Source organism: Triticum aestivum, chromosome 1D, assembly GCF_018294505.1.
Source record: "Triticum aestivum cultivar Chinese Spring chromosome 1D, IWGSC CS RefSeq v2.1, whole genome shotgun sequence".
Lineage (NCBI taxonomy): Eukaryota > Viridiplantae > Streptophyta > Magnoliopsida > Poales > Poaceae > Triticum > Triticum aestivum.
In genome coordinates, this window is record NC_057796.1 from 206,036,567 (window position 1) to 206,062,749 (window position 26,183).

General features: G+C 48.7%; 1 protein-coding gene across 1 annotated transcript; it reads right to left on the reverse strand.

Annotated features, from left to right (window-relative positions):
• Positions 1-547: 547 nt before the first annotated feature.
• Positions 548-2,339, reverse strand: LOC123180999 (receptor-like protein EIX2). The gene has a single exon (XM_044593206.1). It carries the CDS (start codon positions 2,247-2,249, stop codon positions 882-884), a length of 1,368 nt encoding a protein of 455 aa, XP_044449141.1. The 5' UTR covers positions 2,250-2,339; the 3' UTR covers positions 548-881.
• Between the last annotated feature and the right edge of the window lie 23,844 nt (positions 2,340-26,183).

Sequence of the window (26,183 nt, forward strand, 5' to 3'; positions counted from 1 at the left end):
CCAGGAGGTGGGTACTCCAACATCCTTTAAAGGAGTAATGAACTCAAATCAATTGCTCACAGTCGAGATTGCTTTCAACACATGGCTAGCTAAACTGTTGTAATTTTCCTTTCTTTTATTGTTCTTCTTCCTTTCAAGCCAAGCTATAAGTAAATATTGTGTTCTAACTAATAAAAGAAAAAACATTATCTTGTCTAAGAAAATGAATTGCTCCTCCCTACGATCTTGGCTCATTCTAGGTGATTTCAACCTAATTCGTTTCGCTTGTGGAGAAAATGACCTCCACCAGATAGATGCTAACCTTTTCAATGACATGATCAACAAAAAGCTCCTGCTAGAGCGCCCTCTCCTAGATCGACGTTTTACTTGTCCAATAAACGAAAACAAGTAGTACATGGTAATTTAGTTCACCTTGAGCTGTTGCATGCAAATGGTAGAGCGGCTGTTGTTTATGTGAAAAAAGAACTTTGCAAAGGTACTAGTGGAACAAAATTAGCAAACTTGTAGAACAAAGAAACTATGACATTTAAAGTAAAAGGACGCCAAGTGAAGCCCAAATATGCATGATATTATTTCCCCTCCCCACTACATGAGAAAATGGGACGAAAAGTTGCCTATTACAAAACAAAGTTCATAAGGCCCTGTACAATGCAAGGTGCTTGGGATAGGTGCTTAGAGAAATAAACCAGTTTTTCTCTAAGTATCGGTGCTTATTTGTAGAGGGTAGACGCTTAATTAAGCGTCTGTCCTATAGAAATAAGCACCGGTGCTTAAGAAGAACTCGGCTTATTTTACTAAGCATCTTCCTAAGCATTTCCCATGGTACAAGGCCTAACATAGCATACATACATTCTTGTGTTTTACAGCAAAGCAAGAAACAATTACATATATTGATCATTACTACTTTTTGAAATAAACTGGTCAATATGCGACACCTTCTGCATAATCTTGGATTGCATGCCATCGACAGAGAAGAGAAGAGCACATCTCCAGGTCTCAACTGAAAAGAGCAGTCCAAACCATAGCCAAAACCCAAAAACAACCCCAGCAGTCACACAGTAGTACAGCCACTGGTCCTCCCCTTCACCGGTTTTCTCATCCGAAGCAGGCGAAGTATTTGGACAATCCTCTAGAGGAAATCCGCAAAGGCCGGAATTGTTCCGGTAAATCGAAGGGTCGGTCAACGTCTGCATCTGGCTCCCAGTAGGTATCTTGCCTGACAAATGATTGTTCGAGATGTTGAATGTGCTGAGCCCGGACAAGATCGAGATGCTCTGTGGAATGTTTCCATAAAGCTCATTACATGATAGATCAAGAGACTCGAGATTCCTCAAACTACCAATATCTTTAGGGATGCCGCATGACAGATGGTTTCTTGACAGGTTTAGAAATCGGAGGCCTTCCAGCCTAGTTAACTCTTCAGGGATGCACCGAGACAACATATTGCCTGACAGATCGATGCCGGTTAATAACCGGATCGTTCTTTGGAAGATGAGCTCCTGGCCCTTCCAGATTATATCGATTCTATCCTGATAATTCGACCCATCCAGCGCTGATGCCTGACTCGACACAATTTCTGGATGCCTCATGGAGGCCATGTTGCCGAATGCTACAGGGATTGGTCCTGTCAGTCTGTTGTTGGCAAGGTCGAGCAGCTGGAGTTTAGAAAGCCGCGACAACTTCGAAGGGATTTCTCCTGTGAAATTGTTTGATCTAAGGCTAAGGATTCTCAACGATGGAACACGGGTTCCTATCCATGGAGGGATGGCGCCGAAGAACTTATTATTCCCGATGTCGAGGGTGGTCAGCGAATCGCAATGATCCAAGACCCGCGGGAAGGTGCCGGTGAAGTCATTGCCGGCGAGATGGAGCGACTCGAGGGAGCAGTTGTGACTTGCCTCGGCAGCGGGGATTTGACCCGAGAAGGAGTTGTTGGAGAGGTCCATGAACTGCAGCGCCTGCAGATTCCACCAGCAGTCGGGGAGCTCGCCCGTGAGCTGGTTGTTGGACAGGTCGAGGATCTGGAGGGAGAGGAGCCTGCAGAAGGCCGCGCCGGCGCCGGAGCTGTTGGAGGAGTTGCGGCTCCGTACGCTGAAGCTCTCAGGCACGGTGCCGCCGGAGAAGGTCTCGTGGTTTCCGCCGGCGTCGAGGTACATGCCCGTTGCCCGTTGGGCAGAGGATAGCAGTACTAGGAGGCAGAGGGGGAGGCACAGCAGAGGTGTTGTTGAAGCTTGGGCGTGCCCTGCCATGGTTGGAATTCGAGTGGAGCGAGTTGTTTGGTCTGCACGACGCCCACTTGTATGTGGTGGCGGTGGCAGGACCGGGCCGACCGGCAGCGAAACGTCGACAACAGCGACCGAGCGACGCCGACTCTGTGGAATTCTGGAGCGCGGCATGCGTTTTCCACACGGCATACCAGTGGACTGACTGACCGACGGGAAGAGTAAAAGACTCGGGATAGTTACACGTGGGGACGACGAGACTCTGATGCTTGCTTTTTCTTTCTTTTTTTTGACGGGAGACGCTGCCATGCGCCCGCTAGTCGTTGATACCAGTGGACTGTATCCGCGTTGTGGGCCCGCCCAATAATTCTTCCCAATGCCTGTTCGCCGAGTTTGTGGTGAACGAGAAGCAGACGAAAACCAAAACGATCGAACCAGAAACTCGGCGAACGAGATCGCTCGATTGCTTCACAAACTATTTCACTAGAAAAATGTGAAGAAGAAAAAAATAATCTCTTTTTCAATAGAAACATGTGAAACCAACCTATTTCACTGTAAACCTTTTTTTTTTGAAAACCCCTCCCATATATTAATTAATTAAAATTGTTCATACAATCGTCTATTACAACTTCAGCCATGCATGGCGGAACACTATTAAGACTCACACCATCATACCTATTAACAAAACTGAATTTAGCAATTTCATGCGCCACCTTATTGGCCCTTCTGTTAATCTTGGAAATCTTGAAACTTGTCATCAACCAGAAAATGCTCAATGCTTTCATCATACAGATCAACTAGGGAAGACCCGTCCAAATAATCGTTTCCTAGAAAGGAGCCACAAAAGAACAATCAGTTTCTAAGATGATGGGCTTGTATAGAGTAATACCGATGTAAAGCCCTGCGAGGGTCGCTCTAAGTTCCGCTTCATCCACGCTATTGCAAACCCCAATATAATCCCATGAAAAAATGATCACTTCTCCTAAATGATTCCTGGCAACCACACCCACACTCGCAGAGCTAATGGCCTCCACAAAGCTTGCATCAACATGAATCTTAATGGACTCCGGGTCAGGTGGCTGCCAATTCGCAACTTTTTCTTTCACTTCAATGGTATCATAAAACCCATCGACCCTTTCCTTACCTTTGTTGGTAACCTCCATCTTCCTATTGGTATGACAGGACGAGAAGGACCCCCAGTAGTTTTGAATAAAGCTTACAGAGGTAGAGATAGTTTCCTTTCCCTATTTAACCCAAATACGAAACTGAAATGTCAACTTGTGCACTTGATTATTTAAAATGTGTAATAATTTATTTTCAAAGAGTGAAATGTGTTATTTCAAAAATGCGCAATTGAAATATATGTGTTTTTTGTGAAACAAACTAGTGGAAAATGAAATGTAGGTTCTCAAAGTGTAATATAATATGAAACTGAAGATGTCAACTTGTGAAACTGATTATTTAGAAATGTGTGACAATTATTTCAATAGAGTGAAATATGTCTCGAAACATTAATTGAAATGGATGCGGTACTGAAACTGGTCTGGAAACTGAATTGCGTGCGGTCTGGAAAATTCAATTTCATATTTTAGTGTCACATTATATATACTAGTTACATTCTGATTTCATATTTCAATCTCACATTAATTGAAATGGATGCATTACTAAAACTGGTCTGAATATTGAAATGGATACAATCTGAAAATTTCAATTTTTTATTTCATATCAGTGTCAGATTATATATATATTAGTTGCATTCCAATTTCACATTTCAATCTCAAATTAATTGTAACCAATGTGGTACTGAAATTGTCTGAACATTGAAATGAATGCGATTTCAATTTTATATTTCAGTGTCACATTATATATACTAGTTGCATTCCAATTTCATATTTCAATCTCACATTAATTGTAAAAATATATCTTTTAGTTGAGTGAAATATGTTTTTTGTAATCGGTGAAATAAAGTTACTTGAAATGAATTCAATATTGATCTTTTTTTTGAATAAAAAGGTAGAGCATTTTCTACCTTATGCATTCAAAACGGGTAAAAGTACCCGGATGACCGGAGTCATTTACATGAAGGTGATGTTAGCGCCGCACATTGTGTGCAGCAGGCCATCACCAGACCTGAAAAAGGATACAAAGCAGAGGGTGGGAGAAGGAGGGGCGATTTCTGGAAAGGCTAATTAGTAGCGAGAGCATTTGCCCAGAGAAAAAGGCTATGTCTATCATGTGGTTTAGCGCGTAGGCTCCATAGCCTGACGAGATCGGCAACCTTGTTGTATAACTACCTCTCATTCCAAAAGGACCCGTCAAACACCTGAGCATTCCTTGCATTCCAAAGGGCGACTGCGCATGCTGTGAAGAGGACATGCCACTTGGTGCCGTGTCGAGCCCGCGAGTGCTGCGAACACAAGAGATCACCTGCTCCAATAGAAGATGAGGCAAGGTCTTGTACTCCAAGCTTGGACCATATGGCTTGAGCTAGCTTGCATCTTAGCAAGATGTGATTCATTGTCTCTGCGGCCGGGCATAGATCACACCCGTTATGTGACACAAGTCTGTCCCAATGCTTTTTTAGCATATTGTCTCTAGTGTTGTGTCTGTCCTGGAGGGCAATCCACAAGAAAATACGGTGCTTGTGCGATATGATCCTGTCCCAGATGTATTTAGCTGACGGACAAAACTTCCCTCTAAAAGTGAGCAGTTTGTAGAAGTATGCGGTGGTAGCAGATTTGTCTCCCAAAAGAGGCACTATGATGTCTGGTGTACCTTCGTGTAGCTGAACATTGCTCAAGCACGCAGACATGTCCTCGAGCTCTTGTGTTGCTATGGAAGAGAGGTTTGGATGAAGTTGAATGTTCCATTGGCCATCTCTAAACTGGGACGCAAATGTGTAGAACTTGGACGCGGAGAAGGAGAAAAGAGTCGGGAAGCATGTCACGAGTCGACCACACTCGAGCCAGTGGTCGTGCCAGAAGGCAGTACCCTGTCCGTCCCCAACCTTGCATTTGGTAGCCTCCATGACCAGACGCAAGGTGGACCTGAAGCCTCTCCAGATAGCGGTGTCCCGATTGTGAGGAGACCAGGAAATTTCCTTGTGAAAGTATGTGTGTGCAAACCAACTGTAGCATGGAGCGTCACGCTGTTGCAAGATCTTTGCCATGAACTTGTAGACGAGGGCCCTATTGTGTGCTGCAATGTCTCTTACCCCCAACCCTCCATGCTCTTTTGGCAATGTGACCACTTCCCAAGCGACAAGGCATTGTCCTCCCTTGGTCTGGTTCTTCCCTTGCCATAAGAAGCCCCTTAGGATTTGTTCAACCTTGTGTAGTGATTGTTGTGGTCATAGAAAACAGCCCGTGAAGTAACTGGGCATCGCTGCCAGGACTGCATTAACCAAAGTGAGGCGTCCCCCCCAAGACAGAAAGGTTGCAAGCCAGCCAGACAGTCGCTTGTCCACTTTGTGAATTGTGACGCCCGGATAATTAAGCTACAGTAAATCCCTGCTAATGGTGCCACATCATCACATTACTGTTGCTAATCCTCACTTGATCCAAATCACTATTCATATTCAAACTCAAATTTAAAGTTAGCATTCAAATTTGCCAAACATGAAAACTAAAATGTTCAAAGTGTGGCAAATAATCCCTGGGTATTTGTCATGTTGGAACCAACCTCTTTTGGATTTTTGAAAGTGCCCCTGGAAATTATTTAGTGGTCCAGCATCATTTGAAATTGGCCTTTTCAATTTCTAAAAATGGCTATACAACTCCTTTTGACCCCCATACTTTTTGTTCCATCGCATTATATTGTGTTAGAATTATGCGCCAAGTTTTGTTGAAAACAAAACTCATTTGTTACTAAAAGGAAATGCAAAACGAAGAGGTTTAAAGAAATGCATCAAAAGAAAACTGACACTGTACATCTGGGCTCTAAGTCCACAGTGCACAGCCCAGCCCACCTATCCCTCTTCTCCTTCCTACTGCTCACAGGGAGCTCGGTGGCCTCACTTGTCGCGTCCACGCCGCGGATCCTCCACGCGGTGGCCATCCGGATCTCCCTGGCATCAACAAGACTCCCCCCTTGATCCTGGACGAACCCTAGCTGCCTTATCCCCTCTCTCTCGGTCGCCCCCTTCTCGACAGCACGCACCCGCCGCCGCCGTCATCGTTCCCGCGCTCTTCGTCGTTCCGTGCCGCCAGCTGATGTCCGGGATGGATCACCGTCGTCCTCTACGTCGCCTACGCGTAACCGTTCGAGCTCGGAGGCTCGAAATCGCCGCCATCAACCGCGTCATCTTCTTCACCTGCGGCCACCGAGGCCTCCACCGTCGATCCCCGGCTGTCCCTACCTCACCGTCTCCCCCGAGCCCTCTAAGTGCATCTACAGGCTCACTATGAGCTCCTCTCCACGTTTCCCCGCCTTTCCCCCTCGATTTCGTCGTAGTTTGGCCGCGCCCACCGGGGCCCGTGCCCGTCCTGCTTCTGTACTACGCACCTGAACTCCAGCGCGCACAGCCGCGCTTTCCGCCCGTGCATGGCCGCCCTCCTGCGCCCTCGTCTGCCTGCTGCTCTTGCTCTGTTGCCGCGCCGCTGAACACCACGCCGCGTGTGCCCGCGCTGTCTCGTACTCCTCGCCGTAGCTCGTCGGCCCCGCCGCTGCCGCTCGCCCTCCCACCTCTGCATTCGGAGCGCGGCCCCTCCCCGGCCCCCACCTACTTCGCCCGCTGCCTGCTGCTGTCGCTGCAGCAGCAGCTGCGCCCCGCCGAGCCCGCAGCGACTGCTGCTGTTGCTGTTGCTGCCGCTTTTCCCCGCCTGCCCGCGCGCCGCCGCTGCCCCTTCGTCGGTTCGCCGCACACCGCCAAGCCCGCGCGCCCGCTGGCCGTTGTCGCGGCTCCAGCCGCCCTCCCTCGCGCCGTTCGCCGCCCACCGGCGTCTCGCCGTCCAGCCGCTGCCCCACGGCGATGCCCGGGTTCGGCTCCCCCAGGGCTCCTTTCGCCTATGCCCGCACGCCCATTAACCCGCTCCCGGCTGGGCCTATGACATGTGGGCCCAGCCCCAAAACAAAGAGAACTAAAACTAATTAAATAGGTTAATTAATTAATTAAAGAATTAATTAACTTAATTGTTTTAGGTTAATTAATTTAACTTAATTAACCTGTCTAATTAACTAGCTAACTAAGTTAATTAGCTAACAGTCAATGACAGTGGGACCCCTCTGTCACTTTGACTGGTCAACATGTCAAAGTTGACTACTGACATCACTCTGACCTCATGCAGACATCATTATTCTTTTTCTGTCGAATTTAGTAATTACACATAATTTCATAATATTCTTTAAACTTCAGAAATTCATAGAAAATAATCCGTAAGTCAGGTGAAAAAGTTTTATATATGAAAATTGCTCAAAAAAATCCAATGATCCAAATATGCAACCCATTCATCTGTCACACGCCCCTAGCATAGCGAACCTGCAACCGTCCCCCTCCGTTCCAACTGTCCGAAAATGCCAAACTTCGAGAAAACCTTCCCAGATGTTTTTCCCCCTTCGCCGGTATCGTGTAGCCTTGCGTTAGTTCACCCCTAGCGCTGCTTTTGTCTTGTCATGCATAGTATTGCACTTGTTTGCTTCATACTTATTGTTTCTTCCCCCTCTTCTCTCTGGTAGACCCGAAGCTTAATAGACGTCATGCGACTGAGCGGCGCGCGCCGGGTTGGACTGGTAAGCACCTGCCCTTTTAAGGAGGTAGCTAGGTCTGCTCACCGGCCGCCCATGCAACGTGCAAGAGTTCCCGGGGCGATGGCCCATGACCCCTGGGGGCATAGGTTTAGTCCGGTGTGTTGACCTCTCTATTTGGCCTAGGTCAGGTTGCGGCGTATCGTTTGGCCGAGGCCAGGCATGACCCAGAAAAGTGTGTCCGGCCGGAGTTAGTGCACCCCTGCAGGGAAGAAAACATCTATCGATAGCCTGTCCTACGGTAACGGACACTTGGAGTTGTATCCCTATTGATACAACTAGAGCTGGATCATTGAGGTCATAACTGGATAGTATGGCTCTGGGATTGCTTTCTCGCAGGGAGTCGAGAAAGGATCTCTGGCCGAGGTTGATAACACTACTACTACTTTACTTTATGCTACTCTTATCTCTTCTAATGCTGCAAGATGCTTGGAGCCGCTTGAAGATGCTAGTCTTCGATAGGACTAGGCTTTCCCCTTCTTCTCTGGCATTCTGCAGTTCAGTCCACAGATACTACCCATTTCATTGACACCGATGCATATGTAGTGTAGATCATTGCTTGCGAGTACTTTGGATGAGTACTCACGGTTGCTTTGCTCCCCTTTTTCCACCTCTTTCCATTCTCCTCGGATGATGCAACCAGATGGTGGAGCCCAGGATCCAGACGCCACCTTCAACGACGACTGCTACTACACTGAGGGTGCCTACTACTACGTGGAGGCCGCCGACGACCAGGAGCAGTTAGGAGGCTCCCAGGCAGGAGGCCTTGCCTTTTCGATCGTTGCTGCTTTTGTGCTAGCCTTCTTAAGGCATACTTGTTCAACTTATGTCTATGCTCAGATATAGTTGCTTCCATTGACTCTTGTGTATTCGAGCTGATGTATTCGAGCCCTCGAGGCCCCTGGCTTGTAATATAAAGCTTTTATTATTTTAATTTGTGTCTAGAGTTGTGTTGTGATATCTTCCCGTGAGTCCCTGATCTTGATCATACACATTTGCGTGTATGATTAGTGTACGATTGAATCGGGGGCGTCACATGAATCACCGGCATCAACAGGCCATGTGTGATCTTGTTGAGAGAGAGGGGTAATCCCAGGTATGTGCCCGGGAAAGCTGTCACTTGACATTGCAGAACATCTGCAATACTCTGACAAGTCTGCGGGTCAAGGCATACTGGCATGAGAGTTGTCGTGGTTTTGTCACGGCAGATGTCCTAGAGAAAGGACTTAGTCATGGAGCCATCGCTACGGGTTAGCTTAAAGGGGTTAAAGCGGACAAGGGACGCAAGAGAGTTTTATACTAGTTCGGCCCCTTACGATGAAGGTAAGAGCCTACGTCTAGTTGTGATGGAATTGATGGGGTTTCGATGACCAGGGAGCGAATACGCTTTGCCTGAGTCTCGAGTTGTTGTCTGTTGTCCCTGAACCACCGCCGGGTCGTCCCCTTATATACATGGGTTGACGCCCGTCGGTTTACAGAATCCCGAGGTCGGCTCATAATCGTGTCTGGCTCGGTCTCTGCTACTTCTACCTTACAATACAAGTTTACATATCAATGCCGGTTTATGTCTACAGGCCTTAAACCGGCTTTGGGCCCTGGGCCTCCATAAAGCGTCACCGTCTGTCTTCATGGGCTTCAGATACAGATGAACTACTTATGGGGTTAACCCGGCCTCTCCTGGCCGGTTTACGCCCAGTGGTAATATCCCCAACATTAGGCCCCAGATTGATTTGAACTGGTTCATGTCAATCCTCAATACTTAAGAAAATTTCTTCTTCAACATCTTCACATAATCTTGTAAACCGCCGTGACATCATCTTCTAGGATCATGGTAAACCGCCGTGACGTCACCTGTCATTAACAAGCCTCCGACAATCGAGGCGACAGCTCCGCCTCATATCCAAAATTTAGGCTCCTCAATTTTCGCGCCTGACGCTTATCTTTCTGCCCTTATAAATAGGACCGGGGGTTATTTTCACTTTTCCCCTTCATACCTCTTCACCTCGTCATCTTCCTCGCGCCGCCCCAGCGTTTCGAGCTCAGCCGCCGCCGTCAAGCCTTCGTCTTTGACCTCAACTCCGGCCGCTGCATCACACTGATCGTGCCAGAGAATCGCGACGCCACTCCGCTGTTCCATCAGCATCAGTAAGTCTTCTTTCTTTCCACCCCAGATCTGCTACTAGGGTTTCAGTGTTCAACGGTGTTCTTCGGTGTTCGTCGGTATTCATTGCTGCGCAATAAATCCTGACTCAAACCTTGACTTTTATCCGTATAGCAATATCCATAGTTCTTCTTTCCATTAGTGCATCTCATCTAAGTAGAAAATCTCATCTGTATCCTTCAACTATTCAAGTACCAGAATATTTAACCCTGAATATTTTTCCACTTTCTGACGCGTGGTAGATCCAGATTTGTAATACCAACTTGCAAAACCTAATGTTCCATCACTTAGTTATTTCAGATCTGTTCCTTCACTATTAACGTAGGCGGTTTAACTTCGTATACAAAATGATGAACTATGTAGATACCATTAGTCCCCTGTTGAACCGCCAACGCATTACACTGTTTCCATTGTCAGACTCCGGATTACGAATAACCAAATCCGGTTTATCAGTATGCTTGTATCCTTATACCGCTCTATAGTTATCCACTGTAAATTTTAAACCGGCAATAATCATGTTTCAGATTTCCATTGCCATGGCCAAGCAAGTCTATGAATGCAATTGGGCTCCTTCTTGAGTAACCGAAGAACAATTGAACAATCTTGTTAAAACGGGCGCTTTAGCCAAGAAAGATGTCATCCACTGGAGGGTCCCTGGCCCGGAAAATCCTCCTACACCCAAGGACGGAGAGGTAGTTGTGTTTGCTGATCATCTTGGACGAGGTTTTAGCCCTCCCGGTTCAAAAAATTTCCGAGATGTACTAGCCAATTTTCAGCTGCGTCCTCAAGACATCGGTCCCAACTCTGTGACCAACATCTGCCACTTCCAAGTCTTCTGTGAGGTTTATCTGCAAGAGGAACCTACAGTCGAACTGTTTAGGGATTTCTTTCACTTAAACCGTCGCACAGAGTTCTCGGATGGACCCAATACGGAACTGGGCGGAATGGCGGTTCAGAAAAGGAAAGAAGTCACCTTCCCTCATCCCAAACTCCACAGTCACCCCAAAGAGTGGAACCAGACTTGGTTCTATTGCATGGATACATCTCCACCTGATGAAAAAACCCTGCCCGGTTACCGCCCTGAACGCCTGAGCAACACACATCCTTGTCCTCAGAGGTTGACTGCAAGAGAAAGGGCCAACTATGCTCCTCAATTGTCAAAGCTTAGAGCCTTCATGGCAAACGGTTTGACAGGAGTTGATCTTGCCCGTTGTTGGATAAGCTGGAGTGTTCTTCCCTTAAGCCGGCGCCCCGGTTTGATGTGTGAGTATACGGGGAGTTTGAAGGATGCTCAGCAGCACATTGACATTCAGCTTACAGATGCAGAAGTCACTTAGGCTGTAAAAAAGATACTGAACGAACCAGAGGCTGTCTGTGCCCAAACCGGACTACTCCCTTTCTGCACCTTCAACAAACCACTAGCTGTAAGAATCATATAATATTTTTATCTGAAGTTGCTTCTGTCCAAATATTCTCTGAAAGTGTGATTATTTTCTGACAGGGTGATGATCCGTTCTGGAACAAGAAACCATCACAAGACAAACCGGCGAAGCCGCAAGACAAACCGGTCAAGCCAGTTCGTCCAAAGACCAAGGTTGTTAAAAAAACCTGCCAAGAAAAGGACCACTGCATCCTCCGATCTATGAGCTGATGACGATGTGGGTAATCCGGAACCAGAGGTAGAACTTGACTCTCTTGGTTCATTTTTCGTACATCTCATTGACAATGATTATTATCAGAACGACACTGAAGGCAGTCATGCTGAGGACGTAGAGGTAACCATTCTTTCCTCCGATTCAGATCCACTGCCAACATCCAAAATCCGTCAAGCAAACCGGAAAGTAAAATTTTCTCACCCTCTTGCTTACTTGGACCCAAACTTTCTTTTGAAGACGCAGCAGCACGAGGCTCGCCGTACAACCCGGCACAGCGGCCAGGTAGTTACCTCCGCCAGTTTACCGAACAGTCCGGTTCGGAAACGCCGATCAGAGGTCTCTTATCCCATTGATACTTCATACCCCAAAGCAGGTTGTTTCTGCCAGCCTCTTAACCCGTCTGATTCAAATTATCAGGGTACTTCTCACTCATTTTCTGGCGAGTCATCGGCCACACAGCTTCCACCCCTCAAAACAGTTCCTGGGTGAGCTATGCACGTGTCTTTATTCTTGATGTGTTATCTTTTTATACTGTACTGATCCTTATGTCTATCTTTTCTCAGCGCCAAGCCGAGACCCAGCAAGAAGGCTCGGTTAAGCAAACTGGCTGATGATAATGTAGCTGTTGAACCGGAAAAAACTCCAGATCCGGAAGAAACCGATGCTGATGACATGCTTAATGATCCGCCGCCTCAAGACCATGACTTCCTTGCCGAACAAGTGCAAGCTGACACTACAAGCCATGCAGACCGGCTGACCAGCCCTGTCCGAACCTTTGACAAACCGGTCAGTCCAGTTAAGGATACTGACAAACCGCCAACTCCAGAGAAGGCTGATGATGACCAATATGATGACATTATGATTACTGGCACTGTCCACACCACTCCTGGCAATCCTGTTGCTTTGTCAAAGCATACTGCCAAGGACGATCTCTCTGCTATCGGCAAAGGCAAATGGAATGCCGATTTATCAAGCTACGCCCATCTCAACGCTCAAGACATTCACTCTGGCTTCTTGAACCGTCTGTATACCAGCCGTGATTATGAAGCTAGTTTGGTAAACTTGATGAAGGAGCGATATGAGGTAACTTTCATAAGTGTTTCTCTCTTATACTTACTTGCAGCTTATCAAATCCAGTAGCCCCCCAAGTGACGGTTTAAGATACCAAGTTAAACTGGGACTTAGTCACAATTTCATGTTTGCAACAATGCATCTTAACTTCACTGATGTAGCCCCCAAGGGCCAGTTTAACTTTATAAAGATAAACCGGGACTTTGTAGAAGAATTCCCATATCAGCATTTTATGAGCAAATACACATTAGCTCCCAAGTGCCAAGCTTAATACTTGTATTGTGCTTGGGACTTGTAAAAATTTCTGAGTAAGAGCAAATATGCATTAGCCCCCAAGTACTAAGGGCATAACTTGTTATGTTCTTGGTACTTCAAATATGTACTGTCAACTCATTATTATCTGTCTCTTTATAGGCTGAACTGAGCAAGAAGGAAAGCCAAACCGCTGATATGCAAGAGAACATCAAGTCCCAACAGGCCGAAACTTCCAAAGCAAAAGATGAGCTGACAAGCGCCTTAGACGCTATGGAAAAGCTAAAGGAGAGCTTCGCCAAGGAGCGGGCGGATTGGAACACAGAGAAATCTGCTTTGCGGAAAAGAGCTGAAGACGCAGAAGCAGCTCTCAAACTGGTGGTAGACGAGCTGACTGGTGTAAAGCGGCAGATACATGCCATGACTGCTGCTGTGTTCGGTAAGCATCCTTGCTTTATACTTTCAACATATCTTCCCATGCGTTGCCGGTTTACTGATGTTTGCCATGATGCAGGAACTCGCATTAGTCATCTGGGCTCTGATGTTCAGAAGAAGCTGAAGGCTGCCTACACGCTGATAGAGCAACTGTATACCGGCGCACAACAAATTATCTGCACCGCTTCTCACAATAAGCCGCCCGACGTTAATCAAAGATACCTTAGACAGGCTATCTATGCTGCCTGCCCGGGTAGAAGAGCTGAAGAGGTCTGCTGCAAGGGCTGGCGCTCTGACCGCACTAACCCGGGCAAAAGCATGGGTGCCTGACCTTCATCCGACGGACGTGGCTAAGGCTACCCAAGCTTAAAAGAAGACGGATCAGAATTTTGCACTGAAGATCTCTGCGCCATAAACCGGGAAGTACGTCCACTGGCTTGTCAACTTGCTGAAGAGGCTGATCTTTCATTTTACCAGGCGAGTTATGATACCAATAACAAGCGGGTTGCCGCACCAACTCCCGAGGCTCAAAACCTGATCCCTCCAATCCGTAAGCACACTTATGCCCCTGACATTGAACCATCCACCCTTATAAGCGACGAAGCTGTGTTCCAAGCTTTAACTGGGATCGACTGGACAACTGTTGACTTCCAGCCACTGGGTAGGGACGAAGAAGATGAACCGGTGCAAGATGATCCGCAGCCGTCAGGTCAAGCTGATAAGCAATCATAATCCGGGGGCCGGTTTAGTTTTTTCACGTGCTGTAATGCTTATTGAGAAACAATTATCCCTTTGGGCACTGAAACGCCTTGTAATAGGCTAGTTAAAACACTTGGTCTGTTATGCCTTCGTGCATATTTATCTGCAATTGATGCGTGCTAATCCGCCATGCTTAAGATATGATGTTCATAATCCATAGCTATTTGTTCAAGTTGCTCCTGCAGATAAGAATCTTAAACCGCCCTGGCGGTTTACCACCGGGCGGGTCATGATACCCAAATATATATATGACCAAGGTTTATAACCAAGATTGTAAAAGATAACCAAATATGGAAATATATGATAGCTGTGACCTTTAGGGATAGTGTTGGCTGACCAACTTTGTAATGAGGGTAATAACCCTAATCCGGAGTAGAAATAACTCCTGTTATATGATGCGGGTTTATCAGAAAACCGTTCCGGGCTATGATAAACACCGGTTTATTTCATACTGGTGACTTTGAGTCAAAACCAGACCGGGCTGATAGTCTCTGGATTATAATTTGATCGTGTACTGACAACTTGTAGTTGACAACCTAACCGGGTTGATAAACACCGGTTTAAAAAACATCACAAATCTTATGAAAACAAAGAAAGCTTAGCAAAAGGCAAATGAAAACCGTTGTAGTCGAGGCTTTTTACGGGCTGCCAGGCCCTAAATTCAACAGCAAAGAATCCCCAAGCAACATTGTTAGCTGTGCTTAGTGGGTGCCTATGTTTGAGCTGTTGTTTTACAACACTCTCTTTGGCCACGGACTGATGTGGCTTTGAGCCGATCAAGAGGTGTGACTGTGGTTCGGATACGACCAAGCCCCCAAGTGATGCTGTGGCATTGCGCCGATCAAGAGGTGTAGCTATGGTCCGGGTTCGACCAAGCCCCCAAGTGATGCTGTGGCATTACGCCGATCAAGAGGTGTAGCTATGGTTCGGATACGACCAAGCCCCCAAGTGATGTTCTGGCATTACGCCGATCAAGAGGTGTAGCTATGGTTCGGATACGACCAAGCCCCCAAGTGATGCTGTGGCATTACACCGATCAAGAGGTGTAGCTATGGTTCGGATACAACCAAGCCCCCAAGTGATCTAATATGAAGCTTTGAGAAGCTAAATCAAGGGGTAAACCGGACGCCGCTTTGTAAGCTCCATGTAACCACACATGATGTAAGAAAAACAACAGATACCCCGCTTTAGCTGAGGTTCCGGTTTATTGTATTGATCATAATATATACATTGTCATAATATGTACATAAGCAGAGCCTATAGCTCAAGTATAGTAAGGCCGAAGATGAGCAATATTCCACGGCCGGTTGGTCTCCTCCTCCGATTTACGTGAGTCTTTGCGCTCTCGAACATCGATTAGGTAGTACGACCCGTTGTGTAGATTCTTGCTGACCACAAAGGGTCCTTCCCAAGGGGGGATAGCTTGTGCATATCCGTCTGATCCTGGATGAGCCGAAGCACCAAATCACCTTCTTGAAAGGTTCTGGTTCTAACCCGGCGGCTATGATAACGACGCAGATCTTGCTGATAAATCGCCGAACGGGCTGCCGCCATGTCACGTTCCTCATCTAACAGGTCAAGAGCTTCCTGCCGTGCCTTCTCGTTGTCAGCTTCAACATATGCCGCTACACGAGGTGAGTCATGACGGATGTCACTAGGAAGAACTGCTTCCGCTCCATAAACCATGAATAATGGTGTGTATCCTGTCGATCTGTTGGGTGTGGTATTGATGCTCCACAACACAGAAGGTAACTCCTCAACCCAACAACCCGGCGTCCGTTGCAAAGGAACCATAAGCCGGGGTTTGATGCCTCTCAAGATCTCTTGATTGGCCCTCTCCGCTTGACCATTGGACTGGGGGTGAGCCACTGATGACACGTCAAACCGGATGTGCTCACGTTGACAACCTTCATGGCACCTTTTGACAGATTGGTACCATTGTCTGTTATAATGCTGTGTGGAAAGCCAAACCGGAAGATCACCTTTTTGATGAATTGAACCGCCGTGGCCGCGTCACACTTACTAACTGGCTCTGCCTCCACCCACTTCGTGAACTTATCAACCGCCACCAAAAGGTGGGTCTTCTTGTCCTTGGACCTCTTGAAAGGCCCAACCATATCCAGCCCCCAAGTTGCAAACGGCCAGGTGATTGGAATCATCCTCAATTCTTGAGCCGGTACATGAGCGCGCCTTGAGAATTTCTGACAGCCATCACATCTTTTGACCAAGTCCTCGGCATCAGCATGAGCTGTCAACCAATAGAAACCGTGACGAAACGCCTTGGCCACCAAAGATTTTGAACCGGCGTGGTGACCACAATCTCCTTCGTGGATCTCACGCAAAATTTCACGGCCTTCCTCAGGAGACACACAACGTTGAAACGCCCCTGTCACACTGCAATGATGTAACTCTCCATTGATAATAGTCATGGACTTGGACCGCCGGGTTATCTGCCTGGCCAAAGTTTCATCCTCTGGTAACTCGCCCCGGTTCATATATGCGAGATATGGAACCGTCCAATCCGGGATAACATGAAGAGCTGCCACCAACTGAGCTTCCGGATCAGGAACGGCCAAATCCTCTTCACCAGGGAGCTTGATGGACGGATTATGCAGAACATCCATGAAGACATTAGGTGGAACCGGTTTACGTTGGGAACCCAGGCGGCTTAAAGCGTCCGCCGCTTCATTCTTCCGCCGGTCCACATGATCCACCTGATAACCTTTAAAGTGACCTGCAACAATATCCACCTCACGACGATATGCTGCCATGAGTGGGTCCTTGGAATCCCAAGTGCCGGACACTTGTTGAGCCACCAGATCCGAGTCACCGAAGCACTTAACTCGGCTTAGGTTCATCTCCTTAGCCATCCGAAGACCATGGAGTAAAGCCTCATATTCAGCTGCATTGTTAGTGCAAGGGAACATTAAACGGAGAACATAACAAAACTTATCACCTCGTGGGGAAGTTAATACGACTCCAGCCCCCGAGCCCTCCAATTGCCTGGACCCATCAAAATGAATAGTCCAATAAGTGTGATCCGGCTTCTCCTCTGGCGCTTGTAATTCTGTCCAATCATTGATGAAATCCACAAGTGCCTGAGATTTGATCGCCGTTCGGGGTATGTATTTCAACCCGTGAGGCCCGAGCTCTATAGCCCACTTAGCAATCCGGCCAGTTGCTTCCCTGTTCTGGATTATATCTCCCAACGGAGCAGAGCTGACCACCGTGATGGGATGACCTTGGAAATACTGCTTGAGCTTCCGGCTTGCCATAAAAACCCCATACACCAATTTTTGCCAATGCGGGTACCTCTGCTTGGACTCAATAAGTACCTCACTGATATAGTAAACCGGCCGCTGAACCGGATATTCCTTTCCTGCCTCCTTGCGCTCCACCACAATAGCCACACTAACAGCCCGAGCGTTAGCTGCCACATATAGCAACAATGGTTCTTTGTCAACCGGAGCAGCGAGAATCGGCGGATTAGCTAGCTGCCGCTTTAAGTCTTCAAATGCTTCATTAGCGGCGTCACTCCAGACGAAGTTATCCGTTTTCTTCAGCATCTGATACAAAGGGATGGCCTTCTCGCCAAGGCGACTGACAAACCGGCTCAACGCGGCAATCCGGCCTGCCAGGCGTTGAACATCATTGATACACTTCGGTTTAGCCAAGGAGGTGATGGCTTTGATCTTTTCCGGATTAGCTTCAATGCCCCTGTTAGACACCAAAAAGCCCAAGAGCTTGCCTGCAGGTACACCAAAGACGCACTTGGCCGGATTAAGCATCATTTTATAAACCCGCAGGTTATCAAAGGTTTCCTTCAAGTCATCAATCAATGTCTCCTTCTTCCTTGATTTTACCACAATATCATCCACATAGGCGTGAACATTGCGGCCGATCTGTTTATGAAGACAATTCTGCACACACCGTTGATAAGTCGCCTGGGCACTCTTGAGCCCAAAGGGCATGGACACATAGCAGAAGGCTCCAAAGGGAGTTATGAAGGCTGTCTTCTCCTGGTCCTTAACTGCCATTTTGATCTGATGATAACCAGAATATGCATCCAAAAAGCTTAAACGCTCGCAACCCGCCGTAGCATCAATAATTTGATCAATACGGGGAAGGGCAAAAGGATCTGCTGGACAAGCTTTGTTAAGATCTGTGTAGTCTACACACATACGCCAAGTGCCATTCTTCTTGAGGACCAGCACCGGATTAGCCAACCACTCAGGATGGAATACTTCAACGATAAATCCAGCCGCCAAGAGCCTGGCTACTTCTTCTCCAATAGCTTTGCGTCTTTCTTCATTGAACCGGCGGAGAAACTGCTTGACCGGTTCTTAGGATCAACATTGAGAGTGTGCTCAGCGAGTTCTCTCGGTACACCAGGCATGTCAGAAGGCTTCCATGCAAAGATGTCCCGATTCTCACGGATGAACTCGATGAGCGCGCTTTCCTATTTCGGATCCAAGTTAGCGCTGATGCTAAACTGCTTGGACGAATCGCCAGGCACGAAGTCAACAAGCTTAGTCTCATCAGCCGATTTAAACTTCAGGGCCGGATCATGCTCTGTAGTTGGTTTCTTCAACGAAGTCATATCTGCCGGATCAACATTGTCCTTGTAAAACTTCAACTCTTCTGTTGCACAAACCGACTCAGCATAAGCCGCATCACCTTCTTCGCACTCCAGAGCAATCTTGCGGCTCCCATGCACGGTTATAGTTCCCTTGTGACCCGGCATCTTGAGCTGCAGATAGACATAACAAGGTCGTGCCATAAACTTAGCATAAGCTGGCCGTCCAAATAGGGCATGATACGGGCTTCTGATTTTCACCACTTCAAAGGTCAAGGTTTCTGATCTCGAGTCATGCTCATCTCCAAAAGCCACCTCCAGAGCTATCTTACCAACAGGATATGCCGACTTACCAGGCACCACACCATGGAACACCGTATTGGACGGTTTAAGATTTTTATCTGTTAACCCCATGCGACGGAAAGTTTCATAATAAAGGATATTGATACTACTCCCTCCATCCATGAGTACCTTAGTGAACTTATAACCTCCCACCTGAGGTGCCACCACCAGAGCCAGATGACCCGGATTATCAACCCGGGGTGGATGGTCTTCTCTACTCCACACAATCGGCTGCTCGGACCAGCGCAAATAACGGGGCACCGCCGGTTCAACGGCATTCACCACCCTTTTATGAAGCTTCTGATCGCGCTTGTCCAAGCTAGTGGTGAAGACATGATACTGTCCGCTATTCAACTGCTTCGGGTTGCTCTGGTAACCCGACTGTTGCTGCTGCTGCTGACTGCCCTGATGATTATAGCCACCTTGGTTACCCTGATTACTTTGATTGTTATGTCCACCCTGATTACCGTGAAAACCTGAACCGGAATTTCCTCCGCCATAACCCGGCCCATGAGACCCGGGGCCCGAACCGCCTCCTGGTCCGTGATCATACCGGAAAGAATCAGAATTTTTGAATTCTTGCATGATGTAACAATCTTTCCAGAGGTGCGTGGACGGTTCCTCCTTCGTCCCATGCTTTGGACAGGGCTGGTTCAACAGATAAGACAAACGGTCCGGATTAGGACTTGGCCCTCCACCGCGCCGGGGCGGTTTACCCTTACGCCGCTGGCCCTTGTCATGTGTATTAGTATTAGCCACAAAGTCTAAACCGTGGTCCGCTTTACGCTTGCCGCCGTTTCCATGACCCACCGGGTTGTGGTGCTGCCCCTTGGCGTTGCCGCTCTTCTTTCCCTTCCCTGTCTTATCATCGTCAGACTCGGGATCCTTGGTACTATCAGAGTCGGCATACTTCACCAGTGCAGCCATGAGGGTTCCCATATCATTACAATGACGTTTGAGCCGTCCCAACTTCAACTTCAGTGGTTCAAACCGGCAGTTGCCTTCCAATGTTAAAACTGCGGTGTCAGCATTGATGCGGTCTGATGAATGCAAAATCTCCGAAACCCGGCGCACCCAGTGGGTTGTTGACTCTCCTTCCTCCTGGACACAGGCAGCTAAGTCCACAATCGACATGGGCTGCTTGCATGTATCCTTGAAATTCTGAATAAACCGGGCTCTCAACTCGGCCCATGACCTGATAGAATTAGCCGGTAAGCTCTTTAGCCAAGTGCGGGCCGTCCCTTCTAGCATCATGGTGAAGTATTTTGCACATGCCGTATCATCCACATCCAGCATCTCCATGGCCATCTCATAGCTTTCGACCCATGTTTCAGGGGATAAATCGGCGGTGTAATTCGGCACCTTGCGCGGGCCCTTGAAATCCTTGGGCAGGCGCACATTACGCAACGCTGGGACAAGACATGGCACTCCCAAAGAACTAGAGGTAACTCCTGGTTCCACCGATGTGGTTGGACGAACCGGAGTAAGCTGACGGGCTTCATGCTGTGCCGCTAACTCGGCCTCTCTGTGTGCCCGAGCCCGGTCCACCACCTCCTGAGCATCACCAGCACCACCCGTCGGGTTATTGCCACGGGGCGGATCACGGTTCCGTGCATTGCTTGACACTGCCGGTTCATCCATACGCCTGCTGTAACTCCGGCTTGGACGGGGAGTGGAATGAATCCGATCGCGGCTGTATGAATAAGCCTCCTATTGAACCAAAGCTGTCTGAAGAAGCTCCTTAACCCGACGCGTCTCGACCGCCACCGGAGAATCGCCTTCGATCGGGATGGCCGCCAGCCGTGAAGCGGAAGCGACAATGTTGTCCATCGGGTTAGAATAATGACCCGGTGGCGTGGGGACATGCGGTGCTACAATGTTGTTCTGACGAGGCGGATCCACCAAACGTGGCTGAACCGGCGCTCCTGCTCTAGGTGCCTCCGCCCGGTTTACCACCGGCGGATTACTGGTCCCTGCTCCTGGGGTGTTAAAGAGATTTCTAGTGCCATAAACCGGCGGCAGGCGAGATCGGTGCCTCCTCTTCAGGACTTCGTTCGACGCACTCTGATCCAGCATAATCCGGTAAGCTTGTGCATCCAAAGCGGCCCGCTCCGCGGCTATCCTGGTATCCTCAGCTGCTAAGTCGGCTTTGGCCTGGGTGATCTGATCTTTCACTTTTGCGATTTCCGCATTGTGCGCATCCTGATCGCCGGGTTAACCTCCGCCATCAGCGTTGTCAATGCGTCAAACAAATCAATAGAACCTGAGCTGGCGATCGCACAGGGCCTCCTGCCCCGGCTGCTGCTGCCGCTGCCGATCCGGAAATCATCGCCGCTGCGGTCGAAGAGTGGAGCGCCGGTTGCGTACCGGCCATGAAGATCGCAACCCGGTTTGGCAGATCAGAGGGGTCCGGAATATTGTCGCCATCGGAACAGCCCCCAATCCGGCCATCTTGTAACTGATATAACAACTCGATCTCTCCGGTCGATGACTCGTCGCCGGAATAAACGACGGTCTCACCACCAGATCCGATCTATTCTCAGATTCCCCTCCATGGATAACTCCCACGAAGGCATGCTTCATGACAGGCTTGACCCGGGCAGATCTCGCACGCTGAGCCGTTTCGACGAGGTCGGTGCAGATGTCCGGCTCAGGGCCCGGTTCGCCGATCTTGCCAACGAAAACGTGTATGCCACCAAAGGGGACCCGGTACCCGTACTCGATTGAGCTGGCCTCGGGCCCCAGCCTGCATCGTCGATGTAGAGCTTGCCGCGACGACTCTTAGTCATCCGGCCCACAGCGTAACCCTTGAGTCCTTCGAAGTTGCCCTCCAAGAACTTGAAACCATCGTGCGATAGCCCCACGGTGGGCGCCAACTGTCGTGGTTTTGTCACGGCAGATGTCCTAGAGAAAGGACTTAGTCGTGGAGCCATCGCTACGGGTTAGCTTAAAGGGGTTAAAGCGGACAAGGGACGCAAGAGAGTTTTATACTAGTTCGGCCCCTTACGATGAAGGTAAAAGCCTGCGTCTAGTTGTGATGGAATTGATGGGTTTTCGATGACCAGGGAGCGAATACGCTTTGCCTGAGTCTGGAGTTGTTGTCTGTTGTCCCTGAACCGCCCCCGGGTCGTCCCCTTATATACATGGGTTGACGCCCGTCGGTTTACAGAATCCCGAGGCCGGCTCATAATCGTGTCCGGCTCAGTCTCTGCTACTTCTACCTTACAATACAAGTTTACATATCAATGCCGGTTTATGTCTACGGGCCTTAAACCGGCTTTGGGCCCTGGGCCTCCATAAAGCGTCACCGTCTGTCTTCATGGGCTTCAGATACAGATGACCTACTTATGGGGTTAACCCGGCCTCTCCTGGCCGGTTTACGCCTAGTGGTAATATCCCCAACAAGAGTGCTCTTGTGGTAATTGATCTTAAGTCCCGTGAAATCACTGAAAGCCTGTAGAACTCGTTTGATAACCCGTGCTTGTTGGATGTCCCCTTCCATCATGATCAACGTGTCGTCCGCATACTGCAGGATCGGGAAGGGGCCGTCGGCTCCAAGTGGGTGTTTAAGGTTCCCTGCTTGGTGCTCCCTTTTGCAGAGCTATTGCAAAACATCAGCTGCCAGGATGAAGAGGTAGGGAGAGAGGGCATCCCCCTGCCTTAAACCACTTCTTGATACAATCCTCTCCCCAAAAGATCCATTGATTATTATCCTGGACGAACTAGTTGATAGGATATCATGTATCCATTTGACCCATCTGCTTCCAAAAGCTCTGGCTGCAAGGATGAGCTTTAGAGCATCCCAGCTGACACTGTCAAACGCTTTCTGGAAATCTAACTTGAGTACTAGCATTGGCCTTTTCCTCTTCTCGGCCTGCTGAACCAGTTCGGCTGACAGTGCAAAATTTTCAACTATGTATCTTCCAGGCAGAAAACCAGACTGTAGCGGGTGTATGAGGCTCGGGATGAAACTTTGCAGTCAGACAGCTAGAACCTTTGTTGCAAGCTTGGGTATACTATGAACCAAAGCGATGGGCCTAAAATTCCTAATATCCGTTGGGTTCTCTTTCTTCGGGAGCAACACAATATTGGCAGTGTTGATGCCGCTCAGATCACTGCCATGGTCATAGAAAGCTTGAAAAAACATCATTAAGTCCTCCTTTAGTAGCCCAATGAAGCTCTTGTACAACTCAGTAGTGAAGCCATCAGGCCCCGGGCTCTTATTACTCGGAGCTTTCTGAATAACTGCTGCAATTTCGGCCCAGGTGAAAGGCACTTCCAACGCGCTTAGGTCAGCCAAGTCGTATAAGTTCCTGGGGTCCAAAGTTGGCATTGACAGAGATTGCTTGCCGAAGATATCGGTGAAGAACTGAGTGGCAATTTGAAGCTTGTCCTGATCCCTGTAAAACTCTATGCCATCTTTAACCAGTAGTTTAATTTTGTTTTTCCTGTGTTGACAGTTGGCGGCTGCGTGGAAAAACTTAGTGTTCTCATCTCCCAGGGTGTAGCCTCTTATTTTGGCTCTTCCCCTCCAAAAACTGGACTGCCGTAGAATTATTTGCTGTGTTTTTGAGTTGGCATGGTTCCTGAGAGAGGCCTCCAGCCTAGATAAATGTCTTCTCTCCTCCATGGAGTCAAGGTACTGAACAACGTGATGGCAGTTGGCTAGAGTGTCTTGCATGGGTGATTTCTTGCGTTCCCAAGCCCTGATAGCAGCTCTTGTCCTTCTTAGTTTGAAATTAAGCAGAGTAGCGGCTGACGCGAGCTGTCTGGTTCCTCTTTCCCAGCTTTGCGTTATCAGATTTCTAACTTCTGGAATGTGCAACCAGTGGTTTTCAAACTGGAAGAAAGGGCTTCTCGGTGCCTCCCTTGAGAAGTCCACAACAATGAGCGTGTGGTCTGAAGTTGTAGCAGAGAGGGCAGCAGCGGAGGTGTCGAGGAAACCTAGGTTCCATTCTGCGTTGACAAGCACTCTGTCGAGCTTTACCAGAGTTGGCTCCATTCTCTTGTTGGACCATGTAAACCTTCTGTTGGCAACTTCAATATCGTCAAGAGCATGGTCTCTGATCCATGCGTTGAATCTGTCCATCAAGGCCCAATTCTTCCTTCCTTGTGATTTTTCGTGCTCGAATCTGTACATGTTGAAGTCCCCTATGATGATCCAGGGCCCCGTTACATGCTCTGCCGTGTGGCTCATTACCTCAAAGAACTCATCCCTCTCAGCTTCGGCGCACGGGGCATACACAATGGAGAGGACGAAGCTGTCGCTGTTGCTCCTGGACTGAAAACTTGCAGAAATAGTGAATCTGTGCTTTAAAATTTCCGAGCCTGAGACGACACTGTCATCCCAAGCCAAGAGCAGGCCTCCAGCTGTTCCATTGGCCGGCATGTATAAGAAGGATCTTTGAGTTGTGGGGAGGAAGGAGGCTGCCTTGATCGTGTCCACGACCTGCAATTTAGTCTCCTGCAGGCAAACAACACTCGGGCGACTAGCAAGTAGTGCATATTTGACCAGAGAGCATTTGTCAGAGTCGCCAAGCCCTCTAACATTCCAATTAGCAATCCGCATGAAGGAAAAAAGAACACTTGACTAAAAGAGAAATAACCATGGTAGTGAGAGAGACCAGATGAAAGATTTGACTGAAATAGGTGAAGTGCTGCTCAGAAGAGCTTACATAGCTTAGAATGCAAACGACAGTGGAAGGGAGACATGTAGCACAATGCGGAGACATGTAGCACAATGCAGATACATAGCCCAACAGGACCAAACACTAGATGGATGAACTACGATACAATGCAGATGCAGAAGTAAACAACCCTTGGGAGAGGTTCTAACTAACATGCAGATGCCAGATACAACACTACTCAACATCCTGGTAGACTTATTCATGAGCAGGTCCGGTTGACGCGGAGGAACCAGTGGCAGCACCTGACGCATCAGAAGAGGACGAGCTTGCGTCCGTGCAGATTGCTTCGAAGTTCAGGTCACAGTAGCGGGCGAGCAGCTTGGCCTTGCCCCTGGTCAGAGGCATTGGGGTGACTTGGAGCGGCAGTTCGACGACCGAGTCCGCCTTGACGATCTTGCTCTTCTTCCGCCCCGAGGAGCGGCGGCGGCTGCCCTCCCCTGCAGCCGGGCTGACGGAAGCCTTGCGTTTGGAGGCGCGCTCGATGGGGTCGATGCGGATCCCGTCATACAGCTGTCGAATGCGCGGGCTCCGGCGGGGGGAGGCGGCGGGGGCGCTTGGGGCCAGATCCGCCGTCGCCTCTGTGGCCTCCGCCGCTCCAGCGGCCTCTGCCGCTGCCGCCGTAAGCGCGACCGACAGGGGCGGCCCCGGTGTTCCTACTGGAGCTGGGTGTGTGGCGGTGGCGGCCGCGGCCGGGGGGTCCAGGAGTTGCAGGGTGGGTGGGTGGCTCTGTTGGTCGGCGGTGGTGGGTGGGAGGGAGGGAGCACGGGAGTTGCAGAAGCGAGTAGCAACTTCAAGAGGCATAACTGCGCAGGCTCCGTGCTGCATATCAGTGCATGCGATAGGCGAGAGAAAGCCCACGGGCAACAGGCGAACTATTCAGATATATAAAATATCAGCAATCGTATTCATGGTTCAAAAGATACCACTCTCCAAAAAATTCACTACACATGTACTAGTTGGTCGGAGAGACAAGTAGGTGTGAACTACTATTCAAATGAGAGAAGAGGTGATGTTGGAGGCAAAAGGTGGTCAGAAGACATGGGCAAAAGATGCCAGAGTAACCTACTAGAATGAATACAAAAGAGCACAACAATACTATAACCAATACATAACTGCATGGTCACGACTCACGAATCTCCAATGGATCAAGGGCTCCTGCACGCATGAGACCTCCTGTGCACGGCAGAATTCCTTTTTCTCCTGATACTTGCTTTGTTGCCGTGCGCGCGCTCGTCGTTGCTCTCCCAAAACGGAGAGCGCCTATTCGGCGTGTATCCGTGT